General features: G+C 52.0%; 1 protein-coding gene across 2 annotated transcripts in view; it reads left to right on the top strand.

Annotated features, from left to right (window-relative positions):
• Positions 1 to 22,310, top strand: part of AFAP1L1 (actin filament associated protein 1 like 1) — a 62,856-nt gene that overhangs the window by 14,377 nt on the left and 26,169 nt on the right. For both annotated transcript variants that reach the window (XM_058719731.1, XM_058719733.1), the window contains exons 2-7: positions 12,880 to 13,008; positions 13,764 to 13,847; positions 14,636 to 14,733; positions 16,173 to 16,281; positions 20,016 to 20,141; positions 20,812 to 21,023. In XM_058719731.1, coding sequence (XP_058575714.1) covers positions 12,880 to 13,008; positions 13,764 to 13,847; positions 14,636 to 14,733; positions 16,173 to 16,281; positions 20,016 to 20,141; positions 20,812 to 21,023 — 758 coding nt within the window. The remainder of the gene's footprint in view (positions 1 to 12,879; positions 13,009 to 13,763; positions 13,848 to 14,635; positions 14,734 to 16,172; positions 16,282 to 20,015; positions 20,142 to 20,811; positions 21,024 to 22,310) is intronic.

A 22,310-nucleotide genomic window follows, 5' to 3' on the forward strand; every position in this document is an offset into this window, starting at 1 on the left:
AAGGTCACACAGTTAGTCTTTGGTAGCAGTTGGAGGAGAACAAGCCAGGCAGAAGAACTGTCGTGAGCAAAGAGCATTGGGGTGGGGCCTCAGATATTGAAAATAGGTAAGAAATAGTAAAAAAAAGAACTTAAAAAAAAAAAAAAACCATTGAACAGAAAACAAAGGTAAATACATACCGCGTTCCAAATAGTGCAGCCTGAGGCAGCTCCTGGTGATTTTCTGGTTCTTTCATAGGCAGAGGTTTCTGTGGGCTGTCAGGTCAGCCTCATCCTTGGCCTTCTGAGTGGGAATGCTGTTCAGTCACATCTCTTGAATCCTGCAGGTTCTCTGTTGTTTGGAGAGGGGAAACAAATGGCATAGATGCGATTGATCACAGTCTGCTGATTGACAAAACTTCAGGGCTCTCACTTTTCAAAGACACTCTCAGACTCGAGTCTCACAACAGGCCTGAGAGGTAGGGAAGGGCAGTTGTCATCACTTGAGTTTAATGCTAAGGAAACTGAGGTTCAGAGACATGAAGCCAGTTGTCCAAGGTCACACAGCCGGGAAGTGTGGAGCTGGGGCTTGACCCCTGGGCTTTCGGCTCTACATCCTGAGTTTTCTCCTCTCTACCAAAACACGGTGGACAGTGAGAAGCCAGAACAATTTCTGCCTGGCCCTTGTGACCTCCAGAAATTTCATTAGCCTCTCTGGGCCTCAGTTTCTTCTCGGTAAAACGGGGATAAGAAGAGCTCCTACCATATAGGGCTGAGGCAAAGATTAGATGAGATAATAGGCACAGAGTGGTGGCCTTAGAGAACATTCCCATAACCGAGTATCACACAACACAATGAATGAACGCAACGACAGACAACAATACCGGTCAATCTCGGCAGTATGATAGTAAAGAAAAAGTCACACAGGATTCCCTATAATGTTATACCCTTTTTTTAAAAAAATTTTTTTAACATTTATCCATTTTTGAGAGACAGAGAGAGGCAGAGCATGAGCAGGGGAGGGGGAGAGAGAGAGACACACACACAGAATCCGAAGGAGGCTCCAGGCTCCGAGCTGTTTGTTAGCACAGAGCCCGACGCGGGGCCCGAACTCATGAACTGCAAGACCATGACCTGAGCCGAAGTCGGAGGCTCCACCGACTGAGCCACCCAGGCGCCCCAAATGTTATACCCTTTTAATGAGGTTAAAAACAACCACAGATTTTTTTTTTTTTTTTTTTTTTAATGTGTGGAAATACCCGGTTGCAATAGCACTATACAGAAGGGAAAGCAAGAATGTGACAATTACAGCATTCAGGATGGCAGTCAGCCTGGGTAGGGGAGGCAGAAGCAGGAGACGGTAGTTAGATATAAGATACAGTCGGGACCCCGGCGTTTGCCGTGAGCGGTAGATTTGTGGGTGTTTCCTGCATGAGCGGAAGTAACCGATGACGTAAGTCGATAGCCAAATAAAAGTGCAGCACGTGTGAACCAATGACGACAGTGTCTCCTGAAGCAAGGATTAGGACTAACTCCATTTTTATCCACCTGAAGTTCTATTTATAAAAAGAAGTAGAAGTGTTAGCTCATGGGATGTATTTCAATAAATGCTCATGGTCATTCTTGGATATCCCTATTATTATCTGTCTTATCTGCATACCCCTACCCTGGGGTCCTCAGTGTCCGCAGCGGGCTATTGGTGAGACGGGTGCTCAAACTCAAACTTCTCCGAAACAGAAAGCCCTGCCCGATGCAGGCCTCAGGCCTGGCACCCATCCTGTGAATGGACACCAGTAGGGAAAGGTCATGAGGTGCTCACTGCAGGTTCCAGCAATGGTAGAGCACCCCTGTTAGAAGGCCAGAACGTATTACAATGCAGCAATTGGAAGCTTAGGTCCTAGAGTTAAGTCTAGGTTTGAATGCTGGTTCTGCTCGCTGTGTGCCTTTAGGCAAATGACCGGGCTTCTCTGAGCCTCACTTGGCTCGTGTGTAAAACAGAGGGTAAAAAACGGGTAAAAAACGTACCTACCTCACAGAGTCGCATGAGAATTAAGTGAGGTGATCTATGCAAAATGCTTAGCACAACATCTGGAATATCAGTTAAGAGCTTAACAATACTACCTGCTTTTATCTTCGGGTATCCCAGGCCACTCCCAGGTCACTCCCGGGACTGTGTTTGTCCCCCCCAAGCGTCTGGTGAAGGCGGTGGGGCAGATTGCCGTAGGGGGAAACAGCTGCCATCTTGTGTGGGGGGGGCGAGCATGTGTGTGTCACAGTTTTCCACTTCCTCCTGGAACCATTTCCTTTGTGAGCTAAATAGGGAGGAATCTGCAGACAAAGGAACAATTCTGGGAGAGCCCAGTCCCACAGCCAAGAGCTATATCCTCGGAAGTCAGTGGCTTGGCCCGCCCCCTCCTGTCTGGAAACGGCTTCCCTGGTGGCCCAGGGCTGAGAAACCAGGTGCCCAGAGCAAGGGCTCTGCTGGTAGATGAGAGACCTGAGCAGAGCTGCTGCTGAAAAGGCCATTTAAGATGCAGGGCTTCCCCGAGCCTGTCACCCAGGCCTGACTGACTCTTGGGAAGAGAGTCCCCAGAAAGGCTCCCATGACCCGCTTCCCCACTGACCTGCTACCTCCCTGGCCTCTCTCTGGCTTCCCTATCTTCCTGAAATAACAGTTGATCAGGGAAGTGTGCTCCCCAACGATCCCTAATAATAATCCCCACGATTTACAAACCCTCTCCCCGCTACCAACACATGGGCAATCCTGAAGCCCTCCTCACTGGAGAGGAAGGGGATACTGAGAGGGGCTAAATGCCTCGCCCCAAATTCCACACTGGTAGGCGGGAGGCATAGCCCCAAACCAGTCCTCTCAGACCAAACCCCCCAAATCCTCCCCTTCCTCTTCCCCACCTCCCTCCCTTAGGATTCTGTATTTCTGGCCCTGGAGTCAAACCTGCACCCTTCTCTTCGGCATGAAGGATATTGGGTTTCCTGCGCCAGCGGTAATGAACACACACAAAAGCCTTCCAAGGTGACCTCCCCCTGCCCTGCCTCGCACAGGGGCTATATTTAACTCCTGGCAAGCGGTCAGCACCGAGGCATTGGCTCCGCAGCTGGCTTTCTCCGCTGCTCCCTTTTCCTTCTTTTCCAACCCACGTGAACCGCGGTCTTCCCCGAACCCCCGGGGACAACAGGAAGTGTTTGTTTTAGTGACCAACAATGCTGGTCCGACCCGCGCGGACCATCGTGCCCACTGTTTGGCCTTCACTTGGGCTCCAAGAGAAGCGTTTGTGAATTCAGAGGAAGGAAGCCAGGCGGCCCCGTGGCCCCCGATGGGGAGATCTGCAGCAGCAGCTCGGATGAGAAGCCGCAGGGCTGCAGGCCTCGCCTGCAGGTGGGGGCTCCTCTGCGGAGCTGACCCGGAGCTGCCGCGAAGGAGCCCTGGGGCGGGCACCCCTGAAGAGCCCCTCGCTGCTCTTCCCGTCCTGCAACCTGCGACCTGCCTGACGGGCCTAGCCCACCTTGTCATAAGAATTAAAGTGTGTAAATAATACACATAAGTCTCTTAAAGCAGAGGGGTGCATGGAAGAGTGATGTAAATTGCTACTGTTTACTGAGAACTTACTACGTGCCAGACGCTGGACTAGACGCATTCTCGCCGTTCCCACTGATGAAGTGCGTGGGCTCATAGGTCACTGGTGATGAACGTGAGGCACGGGGCCGTCGCACACGTGTCCCAGAGGCGCACAGCTAGGCATCGCGGGGGACGGGACTTGAACTCAAGTAGTTAGTCTGGGTTCCTTAATACATGTTAGTCATTATTATTTCCTAATTTATATGTTGGGGGTTAAAATCCCCCAACTACGAACCGGGCGTCACTAAATCTGTTGGCAGCCATGCTCAGGCGAGGGTTACAAGCTCAACCAAAGAGGGTTTGGAGAGCTTAGCCAAGTAAGAAACTGGACTTCTGCTTCCTTTTGTTCCCCGGGGACTACTGTTACCTAGTTTTTTCTTCTTTTAGGCATCTTTTTACGGTGCTGATCCGCCATGATAGACACGGTTTTCAAATCGTGTTAACTAGCTGCTTGACTACCAACTCTCGTTTGTGAGATTTCATTCATTGCTCAAGTACCTTAAGCATGCGCTGTGTCAGGCACCAGCGGAAGCTGGGGCTGTTCCTGCCCTCGTGGAGTTCAGGCTCAAGTGGGGGTTGCTGATGTTAATTGAAGAAATGCGCAGTTAAATGAACATTTCACCATGGTCCACACCACAGGGAGAGTGATGCTATCCTCGTGTAAAGTAGGGGGACAGAGGTAGTGGAGAATGGGAAACTTCCCTGGGGCAGTCATGAGGGAGCTGAGAGCTGAAGAGGGCATTACTGGTTGGCAGGAGAAGGGAGTTCTGCAAGCAGAGGGAACAGCATATGCAGAGGCCCTGGGTTAAGAGGGTGAGGAAAGGAGCAGGAAGGCAGCCTGGAGGGAGGTCTCTCTGGAAGGGCTCACAGGGTTGGAAGGCCACCAGAAAGGTTCCTCTCTGTTCCTTCCCCCCAACCCGAACGCTGAGGTCACACCTGCTAAGTGGACTGCTTCCCTTTCCAGGATGATCTGCCTTTCCGTCCCTATAATGGGTCATCATGCCTCATGAACGCGTTAGCTTGCTAAAGCACGGCATATAGAAAGTCATCTCTCAAAACACGATAAAAAACTGTGAACGTAGCACCCTGGTTCTTTCTCCAGCTCAGGAGGCTTTATGAGATGGAAATTGGGTTATGTTGCCGTTTGGAAAATAAGAAAGAACACTTGAAACAAACGGAGCATGTGAGCCCTTTGTAAAAACCCCCGTGCTGACAACTTTCCTGTTTTTTCATTTTTAAATCATGTTTGCTGCATGTTCTCTTGACTTTGAAAACAAAGAAGGAGGAGTTATCTTTGTCGTAAAGAGGCTTGTCACATAAGGAGAGGGGGGGAAGAGAAATTGTATTTCCTCCCACTGCTTTTCATTTACTGAAACGGTAACTTGCAAGCTGTTTCCAAGCATTTTTACAAATTCCAGAGTCTAAAAGGTACCCAGGAATGAGATCTCACAAGTCAGAGCGCCCACTGGGCTGACCATGTAGGTGCTGAAACAGGGGTTATTAAACCTGTGGTTTGCAGAAGGTGAATTATTCACTTGTGTCTTGTTATGGAAATTAGACCCTACCTTTGACATCTCTAAATAAATCCAACCTTCCCTGCGTTAGAACCCATACTGGCTGTGGTAAAGAACTTTTGCTTGAAGGCGTCATTCATGCTGCATCTGGTGTGCAGAAAGGAGGCAGTCCTGGGAGCAAGTAACAGTGCTTTTTTGCCTGCTGGCTTATTTTCTGCTCTGTGCCATCTCATTTTGATTTAAATGGGGAGGGTGGGGGAGCAGAGAGAAAATTGATCTTAGTTGGGTATTCACCAGTAACAATAAATACTTAGTGGTCTGATCTTAAATACATTTTAAAATAGATTCCTAATTTTATTTGGCAAACTGTTTTGCATCCCAGAGAACAATTATCACCCATCTTGGGTTTCTGAGCCTGTCTGTCCCACTTAGTGAAAGATTGAAGTTTTATAAACAATGATTAAACCATTTCTTCCTGTGTTCTTTTCCTCACTGGAATTCACTGTACCTCCCTAAGGCTCCGCTAAGCCAAACAAGATCAATGAAATGTATTCGTGGTTCTAAATAAACTTTAGACATAAGAGATAATGCTGTCCCAGTGCCCCAGTCTGTCCTCAGAAAGCAGACAGGACCTGGTCCAGGAGTGAACATAGAAGGGGGGCGGGTTAGGAATGGGTGAACGAGAGCCTTCCTGACTGGAGACAGCAGGGACAGAATTCCCCTGCAGCTGGAAGATGTCCCCCCACCTGGTAAGGGAGGGGGGGTTGTCCTTGGGGGTGTGAGCTCTCTGAGTAAAGGGGCTGCCTACTGCCCCTACCCCTACTGCCATAGCCACCCTAAGCTCCGTGTCAAGGCCAGCGCCATCAATGATCAACGTGATGAGGCTCGCAGGGTCCCCCCCCCGGTGTCCTCTTGTCCCCCGATACCCCCTCCCTTCTCCCCCACACCTGAAAGCCCCCTGGAGGTCACACACGAATGGTGAGGCACCTGTCCAGTGCACTGAGCCCCATACACATGGCTTCATTTCATCTTTACAATGACCGTGTGAAGCAGCTACCGTGATTATCTCCATGGTCTGCAGATAAAGAACCAGAAGCTTAGAAGGGTTCAGAAATCTCCCCAGAGCCACAGCTGGAAAATGGCCAAGCTGGGAGGGACCAGACTGGGCACAGCCTGTGTTCCTCGCCACTCTTTGATGACTCAGCCAAGTAGCAGCAAGCTTCGTGTGAGTCTAACGCTAGGGACTTTTATCTTCCATTGGTTGTGTGACCACGGTTAAGTCAAACAATCTCTTGGACACTCACCTCTCTTTAAATCTTTAAAATGAGAAGACTGCCCTAGCCCATCAAAATGTTCAGCAAATGCTTAGCGGGCAGCCGGTATGATTGAGACACAGCTCCTGTCCTCACGGAGCTCTCGTTACACAACTACGGCAGACCTGTCGCCAAATCCTCTCTGACCGGTGCTCTGGAATCTGCGCGGCCCTGGGGAGTATCAGGAAATGGCAACCATGACAATGCTATGGCTGTGATCGAGTGACCGCTGGCTCCAGGCACAGCACCGCAGACAGAGTGCCCCATGAGCGTGACTACCGAGTTCGGCCAGCATAGGCGGTTGGCATCCTACCATTGTCACGACCCAGATGAGAAGGCCAGGGCTCAGAGCTCCCTCGCCGGCCACCCCTGTACAGCTGGGAAGTGGTGGCTCAGGAATCTCAGGAATCGCAGTGGAGCACATGTGACCCCGAGGCCCTAATCGCTGTGCTCCTCTAAGCAGGCTTCCTGGCTCTGGCTCTTTATATTCTGTAGGAGCCCTTATTCCCAGCTGGACATTCAGTTATTTCAAAAGTGGTGTCTAACGAGAACGTTTTAGGAAATGAGGAAGGTCTTCCCACGTTCCCTATGTTCACAGACGTGCCTTGTTGTTATGCGTTTTCCGGCCGAACCTCTTTCAGAGGCTGCATCTTGGAATCACGTGGAGTACTTGTTAAAATGCAACGTGCTGCCGGGGTGCCTGGGTGGCTCAGTTGGATAAGCGTCCGACTTCGGCTCAGGTCATGATCTCACGGTCTGTGGGTTCGAGCCCCCACGTCGGGCTCTGTGCTGACAGCTCAGAGCCTGGAACCTGATTCTGTGTGTGTGTGTGTGTGTGTGTGTGTCTCTCTGCTCCTCTCCCGCTCATACTCTCTCTCAAAAATAAATAAACACTAAAAAAAAAATGCAGCTTGCTGGGTCCCAGTAGAGGGCCTACTGAAAGAGCCACGCCAGATCAGGAGGGCCGGGCTGGGAATCTGCCTTTCCAACAACCCCCTTGGGAGTCTTACTGTTGCTAAAATGTGAGGCTGCTGTCCTGGCGGTCTGTTTGAGGCCTAGCAGAACCACTGGCCGTATGATTTCTCTCCAAATTAAATTCTGTGATGGTTCCAATCCCTGTGGTTTCGGTTTTCTGGCATTAAAGACAAAGCTGCGACAGAAGGCACATCCAAGTTCACTGCACCTGAAAGCCAGCTATTTTACGAGGGTTCACAAGGGCTGTTTTACGTGGGTTACGGCATTTAGCTTTCGCCAAAACGTGGCAAAAGAATAGTCGTGTCCCGTGTAATTCCAGAGCTCTGTCCACGAAGGGCGTGTAAGGGAGTGTGAGCAGTCTGGATGGGAGTGTAGGGGGCGTGGGGATCCCAGCAGGGACAGGCTGGGAAGTCAGGTAGGGCCACAGCATGAGAGGGACGGAGGAGGAGGGGGGAAGTTCTGTGCTAAGACAAGATAAGGAGAGAGACGAACGTTCTCGGATACAGGCTATCGATGTGTCTCTGCTCTCGACACTTTGCACACACCTTCTCTAGGCTGGGGCGGGGGGGGGCGGTTCTGTACTGTCTTCGCAGAGCCAAACACTGGCTGAAAGCTCCCCGGTATCCAGGAGGGTGTAAAGGTGTCTCTGGGCTGAGATCCTGGGGTTGAGTCAGGTATATGCTTTGAGGAGCTTGTTTTTCTTCCTGGAGATCTTCACAGTGAGGGCTCTGAAGTTCACCTGCAGGCCCAGTGGAGAGACTCACTGAGCAAGAATTTCAGCCCCACAGTAAGGGTCTCCACCCAGCCAGTGTGGGGACCCCTGGTCAGGAGGCCTGATGACATCCTGGCCCAGAGCCCTTTGGCAGGAGGGCTCTGAGGGGCCACTTGCCTCCTTCCTTCCCCAGGCCCGGCCTCCGCTGCCCTGAGCCCATGTTTTCTGGTGGAGGATTCAGGCACAGGTGCACACTTTGAAGTCAGACAGACCTGGGCTCCAGGCCCGGCCTTACCACTTACTGGTTGGGCAGCCTCACTTCTCCGAGCCTCCGCTCCCTCCCTCCGTGGGGTGCAGTTAGCAACGCTAGGTCCCTCCTGTGCAGTTTCTGAGGATTAAACGGGAGGGTGTGCCCTAACTGCCCTGCACACAGTAACTGCTCGGCCCTCAGGAGGCTTCTTGCAGGTTCACTGCCCGGAGGCTGAGCTTTTCCCCACTGGCTCATGCTCCCTCCGCCAGCCAGCCGCACTTCAGAACTGCTGTGTGACTCTCCCTGGACCACCCACCACCTGCTGCCTGCCGGGCCCTTCCTGGCTGCAGAAGCCACCACGGCACGAGGTGTCTCCTTGCTGCCCATCTGCTTCTCCCAGCGTTGCTTGGTTCCCGCCTTCTCCTTTGCTCTGCCTGGACTTTTGTGACCATGCCTCCATTACACAAGAACATTTTTAGAAGTCAGGGTCCCATGTTAGGAATCCCGTTAACAAGCAGGGAAAAACATTCAAAAAGTTGTTAACAAAGCTTGGGTCCTGTACCTCCCGCATTTCAATGCCGAGAACTCACTCACAACCTGATTGTGCTCGCTTTAGAAACAACTGCAACAAACCTCAAATTGGAAGCCGAAGAGGCTTTCGAAGCAGGGATGCTGCCACAGACAGACACTGGCTGATAGCAGCGAGAAGGAATCTCTGGAACCTCAGCACAAAATGACAGACCCAAAGGACGGGAGGGAGGAATGGACAAGAGGGGCAGACTTAGCAAATCTGAGGTCATTCATTGAAGGCTGGCAATTCTCAGTAAGGTGGTTGGGAGGGGGCAATGCCCCAAGATACTTTCTGGGAGTCCACGCAGTCAAAACTACTTTTATATAGTACTCAGACCCCGTATGTCTTTATTTATTTATTTATTTATTTATTTATTTATTTATATGTTTGTTTATTTTTGAGAGAGACAGAGAGAGACAGAGGGCTAGCAGGGGAGGGGCAGATAGAGAGAGAGGGAGACACAGAATCCAAAGCAGTCTCTACGGCTCTGAGCTGTCAGCACAGAGCCCAATGCGGGGCTCGAACTCATGAACCGTGAGCTCATGACCTGAGCCGAAATCAGACATTTAACCAACTGAGCCACCCAGGTGCCCCACTATTATTATCATTTTAGAGAGAGAGAGTGCGTGTGCTCAGGGGAGGGCCAGAAGGAGGAGAGCCAGCGTCTCAAGAAGGCTCCACACCTAGCACAGAGCTGGGTGTGGGCGGGGCATGATCGCACGACTGTGAGATCTTGAGCCGAGGTGAAATCAAGAGTTGGACGCTCAACTGACTGAACCACCCAGGCGCCCTCCCCCCCTCCCCCCGTATGTGTTTTTTCTCTCCCATTCTTTCATGTTTGCAGTGGAGTTTCCCAGAGGTTGTGTCGTATGTGATGACGCGACAGCTCTGAAAGCGAACGGGATGTGTGCCTGTGTATTCTCCTGGTTTAAAACGTTCTCAGCCTTAATTTGTAATACAGTCAAGATCGACAGATATAACCCACATAGAACCAAAGTTCTTTGGAGTCCTTGATAATCTTTTCGATTGTGCAAAGGAGTCCCCAGGCCAGAAAGTTGCAGAGCCACTGGTAGAGGGCTAAACAGTCACTGTGCCCCATGGCCTTGACATTCCCACATGATAGCAGAGCCGTGTCGGGAATTTTCGAATACGAACCGTGGCTGCGAGCCACAAGAAAGCTGCCATGGTCCCCTGCGGTGCCTTCCTGGTAACATTTAGCATGGCTTCCCTTGTGTGTAATGACGTGGGTGTACGATAAGGTGTGTGTGTGTGAGAGAGAGAGAGAGACAGAGAGAGACAGAGACAGAGAGAGACGGAGAGGGAGCATACTCACTGGAACAATGTCTTATTCATTTTCGAATCCCCCGAGTGGCGTGTAATCAGCAGCGCTCAGTAAATATTTTAGAACCGAGTTAACTTTCAATATATCTGATGAAGGTGCCAGAGAGGTCTGTGACTCCATTTGTAAAGATTTCCTTTGCAACACCTAAAATTTACCTAAAATGATGTTATGATTTTAAGTGGTTTCCTGCTTCCAGGAGGGAAACCCACCCACCCAGAAGCCTCGCTCAGGCGGCAGTGCAGGGGCTCGGGCCCTGGGGGAAGCAGGGCCTCCTGGTCCCTTGCACTTGGGCTGTGGAGGTGAGTGGCGCCCCCTGCCGTCATGCGACTCGACAGCTCCAGGAGTCACACAAACTAGAATCAGCCTGGCTTCACCTCTTTCAAGCCGTGCAGCCATCCCACAGCCTTCCTCGGCCTCAGTTCGAGGGCATCCCAGCGCGACCTGCTCGCAGATGAGCTGTGCCGTGCTCGCAAAGCCCCTGCCTCAGCGCCCCGAGGCGGAGAGAGCTCATGAGGTGTAGGTGACAGGATCGGCCTTCGGCTCATTTACAACAAATCTGAGGTGACGAGGGAATGCCACAGAGAGACTGCCACGGCCACGCCACGTTTTTCCAACGACTGCCGCTATCTGTACGTAAGAGTTCTATTTTTACAAAAAAGGTCCTGACATGGTCATCTGTGCGTGGAGCCCGGGCACTGAGCAGGCCCCAGACTAGATGCTAAGGAAGCTGAGATTCCTAGCACAGTCTACGCCGTCTAGAGCCTCACGGCCTACTGAGGGAGCGGATGCTCCCAGCACAGACCAGCATGGTAAATAAATACTATAATGACAGCAGTCACAGCTGACTTGGGGTGAGCATTTACTCTGTGTGGGGCAAGGCACTTTTCATGCAGGACATGATTACAGCAGCCATTTAAGGCAGGTGCTGTTCTTACCCCCGTGTACAGAGGAGGAAACTGAGTCACAGGCTAAGTAATCTGCAAAGGTCCCACAATGAAGGAATGATGGAGCCTGAACTTGAACCCGGGAGTCTGGTCCCAGGGCCGGTTCTCTTGTGCACAATGCTACAGCCCCTCTGACACACCCAGCCCCTGTAACTGCAAGCCAGAGTCTGGTTGTTTCCTTAGGGGGCCCAGAGTGGAGAGAAACACAGGGGGCTGGGAGTCCAGAGGCGGTAGCCGAAGGCCTGGCACTCCTGAGGCATCTGTGTATTTGCAAGCACATCACTTCTCTTCTCTGAGCCTTGGTTGCTTCCTCTAAAAAGCACGTGTGATCATGGGACCTATCCCAAAACTTGTTGGCAGGCGTGTATAAAATACTGTAAGGCAGTATAGTGCCATGGTTGAAAGTGAGTGAGGAAACCAGGTCCAGTTGAGGCTCCACCCGCTGTGTGACCCTGGAGGAGTTATTTAACCACTCTGAGCCATAAGATGCTTGATAGTGGAGTCAAATGGGACTATACTTACGAAAGGCATAGCACAGCTCACGATAACTGCTCAACATGGTTAGCTTTTATTTTTATTATTTTTTTAATGTTTATTTAGTTTGAGAGAGTGAGCGGGGGAGGGGCAAGGAGAGATCGAGAGAGAGAGAGAGAGAGAGAGAGAGAGAGGGAAAAGCCTAAGCAGGCTCTGGCTGTCCGCGCAGAGCCTGATGCGGGGCTCGACCCCACGAACTGAAAGATCACGACCCGAGCCGAAATTAAGAGTCAGATGCTTAACCAGCTGAGGCACCCAGGCCTCTCAGCACGGTTAGCTCTTAGTGTTTCTACTACTGTAACGAAGCTGGTCTTTGGTCTCAGGCGCACCAAGTCCCAAGCTACCGTTTGGGACAGGGAGACATCATGACCTCATGGCTGTGGCATGCTCCGGTCTTTAAAGGACTGTGTGCTATCGAATGTCGCAGCTCTGTGTGCTCTCAAGAAGCAGCGTCAGCAGCAGCTGGGAGCTCCGTGGACATGCAGGGTCTCAGGCCCTGCCCCAGACCTGAGCCAGCCTCTGCGTTTTGACGAGATCCCGGGTCATTCCTAGATACACTCAAGTTTGAAAACCGCTGGTGAACACAGAAGGACTGGTGATAACGGTTTAGGGCCTGGGGTGGGAAGGGTTAATGTTTAGCTTGGCTCCCACCAAGGCACCGGAAACAGAAGGTTCCAGAGATTGAAGTGTATGAACTGATGAGACAGGAAGGCTCCCTTCCTGCCTGTGTGCTGGATGGCCGGGAGCTCCGGCCTGGGACCCGCACTGAGCCTCGAGCTGCAGTGAGGAAGGCCCCTCGTGCTGGGGCAAAGACAGGCCAGAGAGCCTCTGCTCAGGGCTCAGCGTTGCCAGGCTGGCCTCGGGAGGGTCAGTCCTCAAGCCAAGGCCATATGGGGTCTGAGGCAGAGTGGGGGCGCCCAGAGGAGCATCAGCGTTCACTGACGACTCTCCCTCGGGAGGCGACTGGCCAGCGGCTGGGACAGAGGTGGGAGGGCTTCTGAGGTCTCCCTGTGGCGCCCGCCCTGCTCTCTGGCCCCTGCTTCCCCGGCCTCTAGTGGATGGAGGCGGGGACCGGATCCTGACCCAGAGCCCTGGCTGTGCTCCCTCCCCAGCGCTGGAGCAGCTGCTCCCCGAGCTCACGGGACTGCTCAGCCTCCTGGACCACGAGGACCTGAGCGACACTGCCCTGGAGAAGAAGATGGCTGTGGCCTCCATCCTGCAGAGCCTGCAGCCCCTCCCAGGTCAGCCTTTGGCACTCTGCCCCCGGCTCCTCAAGAACCTTCAGTAACTCCCCAGGGCCTGCGGCACGAGGAAGCCTAGGGCTCGCCGCGTGGCCCACGTCCTCATCCACTCTGTTCCTTCTCCACCCTGGGCGTGTTCTTCGTACGCCTCCGCCCTCGAGCCACTGAAACTCACGTACGCAACCCACGCTCCACACACACCGCGCAGCACGCACATCGCACGCCATGTGCTCAGCGGCAGGCGTCCTCGTCCGCCCCGCGAGGTGATCACTGCGAAGTCCAGAGCTGAGTCAGCTCCGATGAGCTGTGCCGTGTCCCGCAGTGTTGGAGGGGTCTGAGTGACGGGGGGGGGGGGGTGGGGGGGTGGGGGGGTGTCACCACTGGGTGACTCTCGGAGCCTCACTTCCGGTGACAGAACAGGCCGATGTCATCAGCAGCCCTCACAGCTCTGTGGGAGGGGCCGTGGCTGGCCCACTGTGCTCGGCCCTGTTTGTCCCCTGGCAGTCCCCAGAGCAGCCCCAGTGCCGGGCCCTGGGCCCCGTTTCACTTGCAGAAGGAGATGCTCAGGTACAATAAAAATAAGAACAAAGTTTGAGAACCCGGGAACTCACGCAGAGTGCGCGTGTACGCGGTCCGTGGTGCCGTGTCCCGGTGGGTTCGAGTCCCAATAGCAGGAGGGGGAGACCGGGCCCTCCTCAGTGGCGACAGGTCCCCCTCCCTCCTCACTGCCGGCGTACTCACCCCTCTCCTCACAGCCAAAGAAGTCTCCTGCCTGTATGTGAACACAGCGGACCTCCACTCCGGGCCCAGCTTCGTGGAGTCCCTCTTTGAGGAGTTCGGTGAGCGGCCCTCTCCCACCCCTGCACTGGGAGCCGTCCTCCCCCTGCGCGTGTGAGTCCCCTGCCCGGCCTCTGGAAGGGCCCTCGGACGCGGTGGGGGCCCGGCTCTGACGTAGCAACGCTGAGTCACTTCGGGCAAGTCGGTTGGCCTCCCTGGGCCCTGCCAGGTCTGAAAGCCTAGTCAGAGTCTGTATGGTCATGGGAATCATCCCCCGGATTGGAGGAGAGGTAGGGATGACGCACAGGCCAAAGAAGGTATGGCGTGTCCCGTGCTCTCTCTCCCCTGCCACTCACGTCCACCGGTAGTGGCCGCCTGGCCCCGGGGATGGGCGGTCCCTGCGCCTCCGCAGAAAGCTGAGTGGCACCATGGGCATGGGAGCAGCCCCGCCGGGCTGCGGGCAGGGCGTGTTGGCCCCTGCTCCTTCCCGAGAGCAGACAGCACTATTCTGCATGGAGAGAGCTGCGGGTCAGGTGGAAGTCTCCGGGACTGAGAGACTGAGGGAAGACACTTTGCCTTCACTGCCCAACTCTTGAAACCCTCCAAAGCACCACACCAGATAGGGTCTTATTGGACCCTCTTGATAACCCTGGCAGACAGACAAGGCGAGGGATTATTGGGACCGGTTTACAGGTGAGAAGGCCAAACAGGTCTCAGAGTGATGAAGTCACTTGCCCAATGTCACTAACAAAGGAGGGGGTGGAGGCCTCCTGACCCCAAATCCAGCCTTCTTCCCGTTTTACCGTGCTCATCCTTGCTTTCTCTGCCCCAATGGCCTGACCCTCGGTAGACTGTGACCTGAGTGACCTCCGGGACCTGCCAGAGGATGACGGGGAGCCCTGCAAAGGAGCCAGCCCTGAGCCAGCCAAGAGCCCATCTCTGAGACATGTGAGTCACAGCCTGGGTTCCCACATCCTCCAGCCCTCTGTCCCTCTGAAGTGATCAGGGGAGCTTTCCCCCTAACGCCTGGGACCCTCCTGGCTGTGTAGGACCCTGTTCTGAGGGGAGAAACGGGGAGGGGGGTGCTCAGTTGGTTAAACGTCTGACTCTTGATTTTGGCTCAGGTCATGATCTCAGGGTCGTGAGATCAAGCTCTGAGTCGGGCTCTTTGCTGGGTGTGGAGCCTGCTTAGGATTCTCTCCACCCTGCTCTCTCTCAAATGAATAAATAATGAAAGAGAGAGAGAAAGAAAGAAAGAAAGAAAGAAAGAAAGAAAGAAAGAGAAAAAGGAAGGAAGGAAGAAAGAGAAAGAAAAAGGAAGGAAGGAAGGAAGAGAAAAGAAAGGAAAGAAGGAAAAGAAAGGAAGGAAGGAAGGAAGGGAGGGAGGAAGGGAGGGAGAAACAGGCTGTGACAATATTTCACTGGCTCATGATGTGCTCACTGTGCCCATGCTGAGCAGGGATGATGCAGTGAACTGACCCTTCCCTTTAAGCACATGGGATGTTCCCCACCCCAACTTCTGATTGCCGTGATAATTAACATGGAGTGTGGGGAATGCTCTGGACCAGGAGTTGGTGGCCCTCTGCCCTCCCCCCTGCGGCTGTGTGGTCTTGGGCAAATCACCTTTCCTTTCTGAGCCTGTCACCTATAAAATAAAGGTTTGGATCATGTCTAGGGTTCCCAGCCTTTGTCCAAGGAATTGAGGGAAGGGGCCCATAATCACATCAAACATTGTCTGTCAACTACCTAATTCACTATCATCATCACCATCCAGTGGTACCAAATGCTGACCCCTTATGGCGTCCTTTACACGCTCCCAACAACTGATGGAGGTTGGCGCCATTAATGTCCCCATTTTACAGGTAAAGAAACTGAGGCTTAGAGTAAGTGACATGTCAGTGTCCCACCACTAGTAAGCGATGGAGCCTAATCCCGGTAGAGCAGGGGTTCCCTGGCCCCAGAGCCTAAGGCGTTATTGCCTCGCTAACTCACACGCGTTCCATTTACTTGTCCTGCTGTTCCTCACCTGAATAGAGATGTGGTTCCAGAGTATTGCAGAAGTCACCGTAGCTTTTGATAATTCTGCACGTGCTTAATCAAAAGCACTAGCTACGTCTCTGTGTGGCAGCCCACACAGCTTTTAGATATTACAGAGAAGCCCTGACGCTTCAACAAGTTGGGCAAGGAGGAGAGAACCAAGCAAACTGTCGGCAAACAGCTTCCCACCTCTGCCCTTCTGCCACTCTGTCACAAGTTATGGCTTCCGTTCAGAAACGGTTCCTAGGGGCTCCGGCCTCCCCCTGCCCCAGCCTCATCCCGTCCCTCCGCCTGTTCCCTCCGCTCTCCTGGCCGCCTAGGTCTCATCCGCCTCCTTTGTCCCCCTTCAGGCAGCCGACCTGCCTCCACCGCTTCCCAACAGGCCCCCACCTGAGGACTACTATGAAGAGGCCCTTCCCCTGGGACCGGGCAAGTCCCCTGAGTACATCAGCTCCCACAGTAAGTTCTCGTCCCCTGCGGGACTGTCCTGCTGGGGCTGGCATTCCAAGGCCAGCACCGTCCAGCCCCGCCTACGTCCTGAGAACCTGGCCTCTCTAATGGTGGCCTGGGAGGGCGGTCAGTGGGCGTGGCCCCAGGGATCAGGGGCTTAGGTTCCAGTCCCAGTTCTGTGCGGCCTTGGACAACTCCCTTCCCTGCCCTGAAAATAAGAAAGGGGCTGGATGCATGGATATAGATGTGCCTGGATGGAGGTGCACAAATGACCGCTGCATCCTGGGCCCTAGCACTGAACCTGCTGCTGACCTAAGTGCTCCTCCTCGGTGGACTGGTGAGACGGTTCGTACTTAGCAGGACCGCATCTTCTAGGTGGGCGAGGTTACACCTAGTCAGTGCCTAGGATAAAAAAGCACATGGCTGAAATCAAAAGGTCTCCCATGTAGAGGGTGGTCACCCCAGGGAATTCACAAAACGATGTAGGAAGTTATAGAAGCTTTACTTATATTTAGCTCAACACTTCTTTTAAAAACTTTCCATGTCAATGTTTTAGAGTTATAGTCTTTATAATCTAATAATAGCATAATGCTTGTAAGCAGTCTATATATAGAGAGAGAGACATATATGTATATAATTGGCCCGTAAATAAATGGAAGTACATTATATGATTACATTTTTACTGATAGGTGGACCCGATGAAATAATTTAGAGGGCACTGGTGCAAATTACACTTGAAAAATCTCTTAAATCGGCCACAAAGAGTCTCTGCTTTTGACCGACCTCTTAATGGGTTTCCTCCTGCAGTGAAACAAATGGGTGTTTCTCTGAGGATCAGAGAAGTCACTGGCTTGGATATAGGAACTTCACGTGACACACAAGAGACTCTATCCTGGTCTTTGTGTGCCCCAGCATTCGTAGTTGAACTTGTATGAGATAATGTTTATGCGATGTTATCCTGTCATTCAGTAACTCAGTGGAATATCTTCCAGCCGCCAAAAAATAAATAAAATAGGTCTGTCTGTGCTGATCAGAAATGAATTCCAAGATACAGCCACTGAAAAATATTCAAACGCTGCAGAATACTGCATTTAATAGGATTCCATTTGTTCCTTGATGGGGTACACGCATCCCTGCATTCATTTAAATGACTCTCCTGGGATATGCAAGAAACTGTCAACAGCATTCCCCTGTGGGAATTGAATGGAAATCTGGGTGAAGGGAATATACTTTCCCATTCATACTCTTTTGTACTGATTGTGCTTTTCACCCTGGGCATATTTTCTGTATTGTAACAAAATACACATAACGTGAAATGGACCATGTCAACCATTTGACGGGTGCGCAATCAGTGGCATTTAGTACATTCACAGGACTGTGCAGCCAGTTCCCACACCTTTTCATCACTCAAAGAGGAAACGCCATCCCCGTTAAGCAGTCGTTCTTGTTCGCCTTCCCCCTGCGCCCCTGGCAACCACCAGTCTGCTTTCCGCCCCTATGGATTTGCCTATTCTGAATATTTCACGTGAATAGCATCATACAATGTGTGGCCTTTTGCGTCTGGCTTATTTCCCTTTAGCATAGTGTTCCCAAGGTTAATCTGCGTCACTGCGTGTACCAGCCCTCCTTTGCTCTTTATGGCCAAGTAATATTCCAGTGTAGGGAGAGACCACGTTTTGTTTAGTCTTTCATCAGTTGATGGACGCCTGGGTTCTCTCCACCTCTGGGCTACTGCGGTATATTATTTTCACCACTAATAAACTAGTTAAAGCAGAGTGGAGTGCTGGGGTTGGACCAGGGGATCAGTGGCTGTCTTCAGCCTTGAGATTCTTGGTGTCTGTGGGGCTCCAAGCGGCGGTTTGTATGGGAAGCAGGTGACTTTGTTCTGTTCTCCACTTGAGGACAGGGGAGGAGGGCGGAGACAAAGCGCTGCCGGGCCCTGAATCCCAGGTGAAGCCCCTCAGCTGGGTGAGGCCCCTCCACCTCCCGAGGGAGCTCATGGCTTCCCTCAGATGAGGCAGCAGGGATCCTGGGGCAGGAGGGAAGGGCGGGCCTCAGGAAGGGTCAGGGAGCTTGACCAGGGAGAGGGCGCCAAGCCCATCAGGGAATATCCTTCCTCTGACCCGGTGTCCAGCCCTGCCAGGTGTTCAAGAGCACTGCCCCGGGTGTCCCCTCCCTCTTCCCCGTCACACCTCCCCCCACCATCCACCTCACAGGATGTTGCCAACATCTGAGGCTTCAGAGAGCCTGCTGGGAAGGGCAGGCTGGGGCCATCACTTGGGAGCTAGCACTGGGTATCCCAGTTGCTGGGAATTTGAGTGCTGCTGTTCTCAGGAAACAGATGGATGGTAGGGGCTGGGAGCCCAGAGCAGCACGTTGCAGAACAGTGTGGTTTGACAGCCAGTTGTACTGGGTGAAGAAGGAAGGCTTCCTGGAAGAGGGTATGTGCCCCTATTCCCTGAGCGGGCAACCTCAGTTCTTATTCCAGGCTCTGTCACTAGCAAACTGTGTGGAGCCTCAGTTTCCTCATCTGTAAAATGGGGCTGATACCTATCTCCCTGTGTTATGGGAATCAAAGGAGATGAAAATAATAATGACATCTAGCATCCATATAGCATATTCTGTGTGCCAGGCGCTGTGCTAAGAGCTTATATGCATTTTATCACTCGTCCAAGGTGGGCACTGTTCACATCACTTTAGGGTGAAGACCCTGAAATGCAGAGAAACTGTGGGATTTTTCCCCCCGACGTCACTAAACAAATGGTGGCGACAAATTTTATCTCAAATCTGATCCAACCCAAAGCACGTGCCCTTAGCCCACTGACCTTTAGAGCATGCCCCAGCAACCATCTGGATCAAAATAATCTTAACTATTGAAAAAAAAATCCGATTTCTTGAACTTCCGTATAGTTTTTATTTTTCCATGTTTTGTAATGCCCTATTAAATAGACTTTTTTTTTTTTTTTAATGCAGATTCCTCAGCTCAGCCCACACCAGTGAATCAGAATCTCTGGGGGTACAGCCCAGGCATCTGCATTTTAAAGAGACCCCAGTAGCTCCGATGCAGAATACAGTTTAAGATAGCCCCCACCCCTGCGCTGTGCTGCCAGCTCAGTGGGAATGTGCTGGGAAAATTCCACGTAGACAGCTGTTGTGGTCACTGTTGCAAGCACTACTATTATCTTCTTCAGTCCAGTTCCTCTGTGGTATAGCCACAGAGGTTTAGGAGAATCGCTTTCACCAGAGGGAGCAAGCATATGCATCAGGAGGGGAGTGGAAGGACTGAGGTGACAGAAGACAAGGGGGCTAAGCCCAGGCAGCTGGAGCACCACTCCTTGCCGTACAGGGATCAGAGCTGTGACCAAAATACACACACACACACACACACACACACACACCCCAATGCTGTGGGATCACTGAGGAGGGGCTGACTATTCTCTGCCCAAGAAGGTCAGAAGAAAGATCTTTGATCTGGGTATTGAAGGATGAGTAGGAGTTCTCTAGCAAAAGCTAAGACAGCATACAGAATAGCATGAACACAGCCTGGAGGTGTGACAAGGCCCAGCAGGGCAGCTCCTGGTCACAGGAGCACAGAGAGCATGTGGGGAGCTAGAGCAGAGAGGAGGCCCCTCACCATGGCCAGGGAGCTGCAGGGAGCTGCACTGTCTCTTCCCCAAGCAGGGCCAGGGTGTCTGGGGTCTTCCCCAGCCACAGCCCCTGCAGTCTGCCTGTCTCTCTCCAAGGTGCTGCTCCCTCTACCAACCCCACAGATGGCTGCAGCCCAGCCCACTCCATCATGGACGGCTACTACGAGGACGCAGACAGCAGCTACCCTGCGACCAGGATGAATGGGGAGCTAAAGAACTCCTGTAAGTACGGGGCAGGTATTCAGAAGGGTTCTGTCCTCAGAGAGCAGGCCTGACCTGATCCTTGGAATACACGTGTGTGCCAGCCCCTCTGGGTCACCACAGAAGCCCCAAGCCCTGGTACTCAGTGACTCCAGGGTTCAGTGGAAGGACCACTGGCATGGGAGTCAGGAGCCCTGGATCTAACCCTCGCCCTGATCCTTGGTGACTGACCTCGAATGAGTCATTTATTCTCTTTGAGCCTCCAGTTGCCTTCTGTATAAATTGGGGATTTGCGGGTGCTGTGAGAGTCCCTTGAGATTGTGGATGTGAAGATGTTGGGGTAATGACAGTAGCTGATGTTCACTGAGTGCCCGCCGAGTGCCAGGCACTGGGCTGAACGCTCTGCATTCACTGATGCTCACAGCTGGATGAGGTAGATACTGTCCTTCATTATGACCATGTTACCAATAAGAAAGCTGGACTCTGAGAAGTGAAGTCACCGAGATGGCAAGGCCAGTGGTAAATCTATACAGCACAGTGCCCATGTGCGGGTTTAGTGATCACCACGATCACACCTCACGCCCACCCCCTCCTGGTCCCGGGACCCCGGGGCAAGGACATCTGCACAAGGGTATGGAAGTGCCTCCCAGGCAATGACACAGTAGCGGGTCCTTTCCTGTGGTTCCTGCAGACAACGACTCTGATGCAATGAGCAGCTCCTACGAGTCCTATGACGAGGAGGAGGAGGAAGGGAAAGGGCCACAGCCCACGCACCAGTGGCCCTCGGAGGAGGCCTCCATGCACCTGGTGAGGGACTGCAGGATATGTGCTTTCCTGCTGCGGAAAAAGCGCTTCGGGCAATGGGCCAAGCAGCTGACCGTCATCAAGGAGGACCAGCTCCTGGTGAGTGGCTGCGGATATGTGCCTCTGGGCCTCACATGGCCTTACGTGTGTGTGTGTGTGTGTGTGTGCAGGCATGTCTGCCTCAGTTCCTCTGGGCTTGCTTTGTGCACAGAGGCTCTCCCACTAGAGCAGAATGGAAACACACACACACACACACACACACACATACATATTCAAAGACCTGATAAAGACGTTGCCAAGTTTTGTTTTGCCAGGAATGAATTTTTTATCACTTAAAATTATTTTATTTTTTTTTTTAGAGACAGAGGGAAAGTGTACAAGCAGGGGAGAGTGGGGCGGGGGGAGAGAGAGAAAGAGCGAGAAAGAGCATGAACACAGGAGAGGTAGAGAGAGAAAGAATCCCAAGCAGCCTCCATACTGTCAGCACAGAGCCAGACGTAGGGGCTAGAACCTATGAACCGTGAGATCATGACCTGAGCCGGAATCAAGAGTCAGACACTTAACTGACTGAGCCACCCAGGCACCCCAATCACTTTAAAACAATGTTTGTTGTTTTCATTAGGCAAGTAAATGTGTTCATTTATAAAACTAGAGAAAAACATGATGAAAACCATTTTTCAAAAGCCACCTACAATCCCATTGATCAAGGGCTAACCACTGTTAAGTTTTAATATACATATTTCTAACCTCATTTCCATACATCTGTCTTTTCTAAAACTGAGCCCATGCAGCACTTACAATGGAACTTGCTTTCTTAGTTTTTTTTTTTTAATTTGCCATCATTTTGTAAAAGAAAATGTGCCTTTAATTCCAGAGTAGGAATGCGGACATAATTCAAAAATATTCATAGCTGTTTAACCCCAAGTCTGTTGACAAGCCTTGCCCAACAGACACTCATTTGAAACATGACATTTTTTTCATCCTGGAGCAGTGAGAAGCTCACCCCAGGCCAGAACCAGTCCCAAGGTCATGACCCGTCTTCCCACTCCTTAGGCCATTTTTTTTCTTGACATATTGCATTGGTTAGGATCTCCAACACAATGTAAACGTCGGTGGAAGAGCAGGCGCCCTTGTCTCAGTCCAGAGCTCAAAGGGAGAGTTACAATAATTCACTATTAAGGCTGATATTTGCTGTGAGAGGTCTGTAGAAGGTCTTTATTATCACATTAAGGAAGTCCCCCTTCTGTAGCTCTAGTTTGCTCATTTATACTACAGATGGGTGGGGAATTTTATCAAATGCCTATTCTGTGTCTATTGATAGACGTGGCTTTTCTTTTTTTTCTACTTATATGATGAATTATAGTGTTGGTTTTTAAAGGCTAGTGC

Source organism: Neofelis nebulosa, chromosome 1, assembly GCF_028018385.1.
Source record: "Neofelis nebulosa isolate mNeoNeb1 chromosome 1, mNeoNeb1.pri, whole genome shotgun sequence".
NCBI lineage: Eukaryota > Metazoa > Chordata > Mammalia > Carnivora > Felidae > Neofelis > Neofelis nebulosa.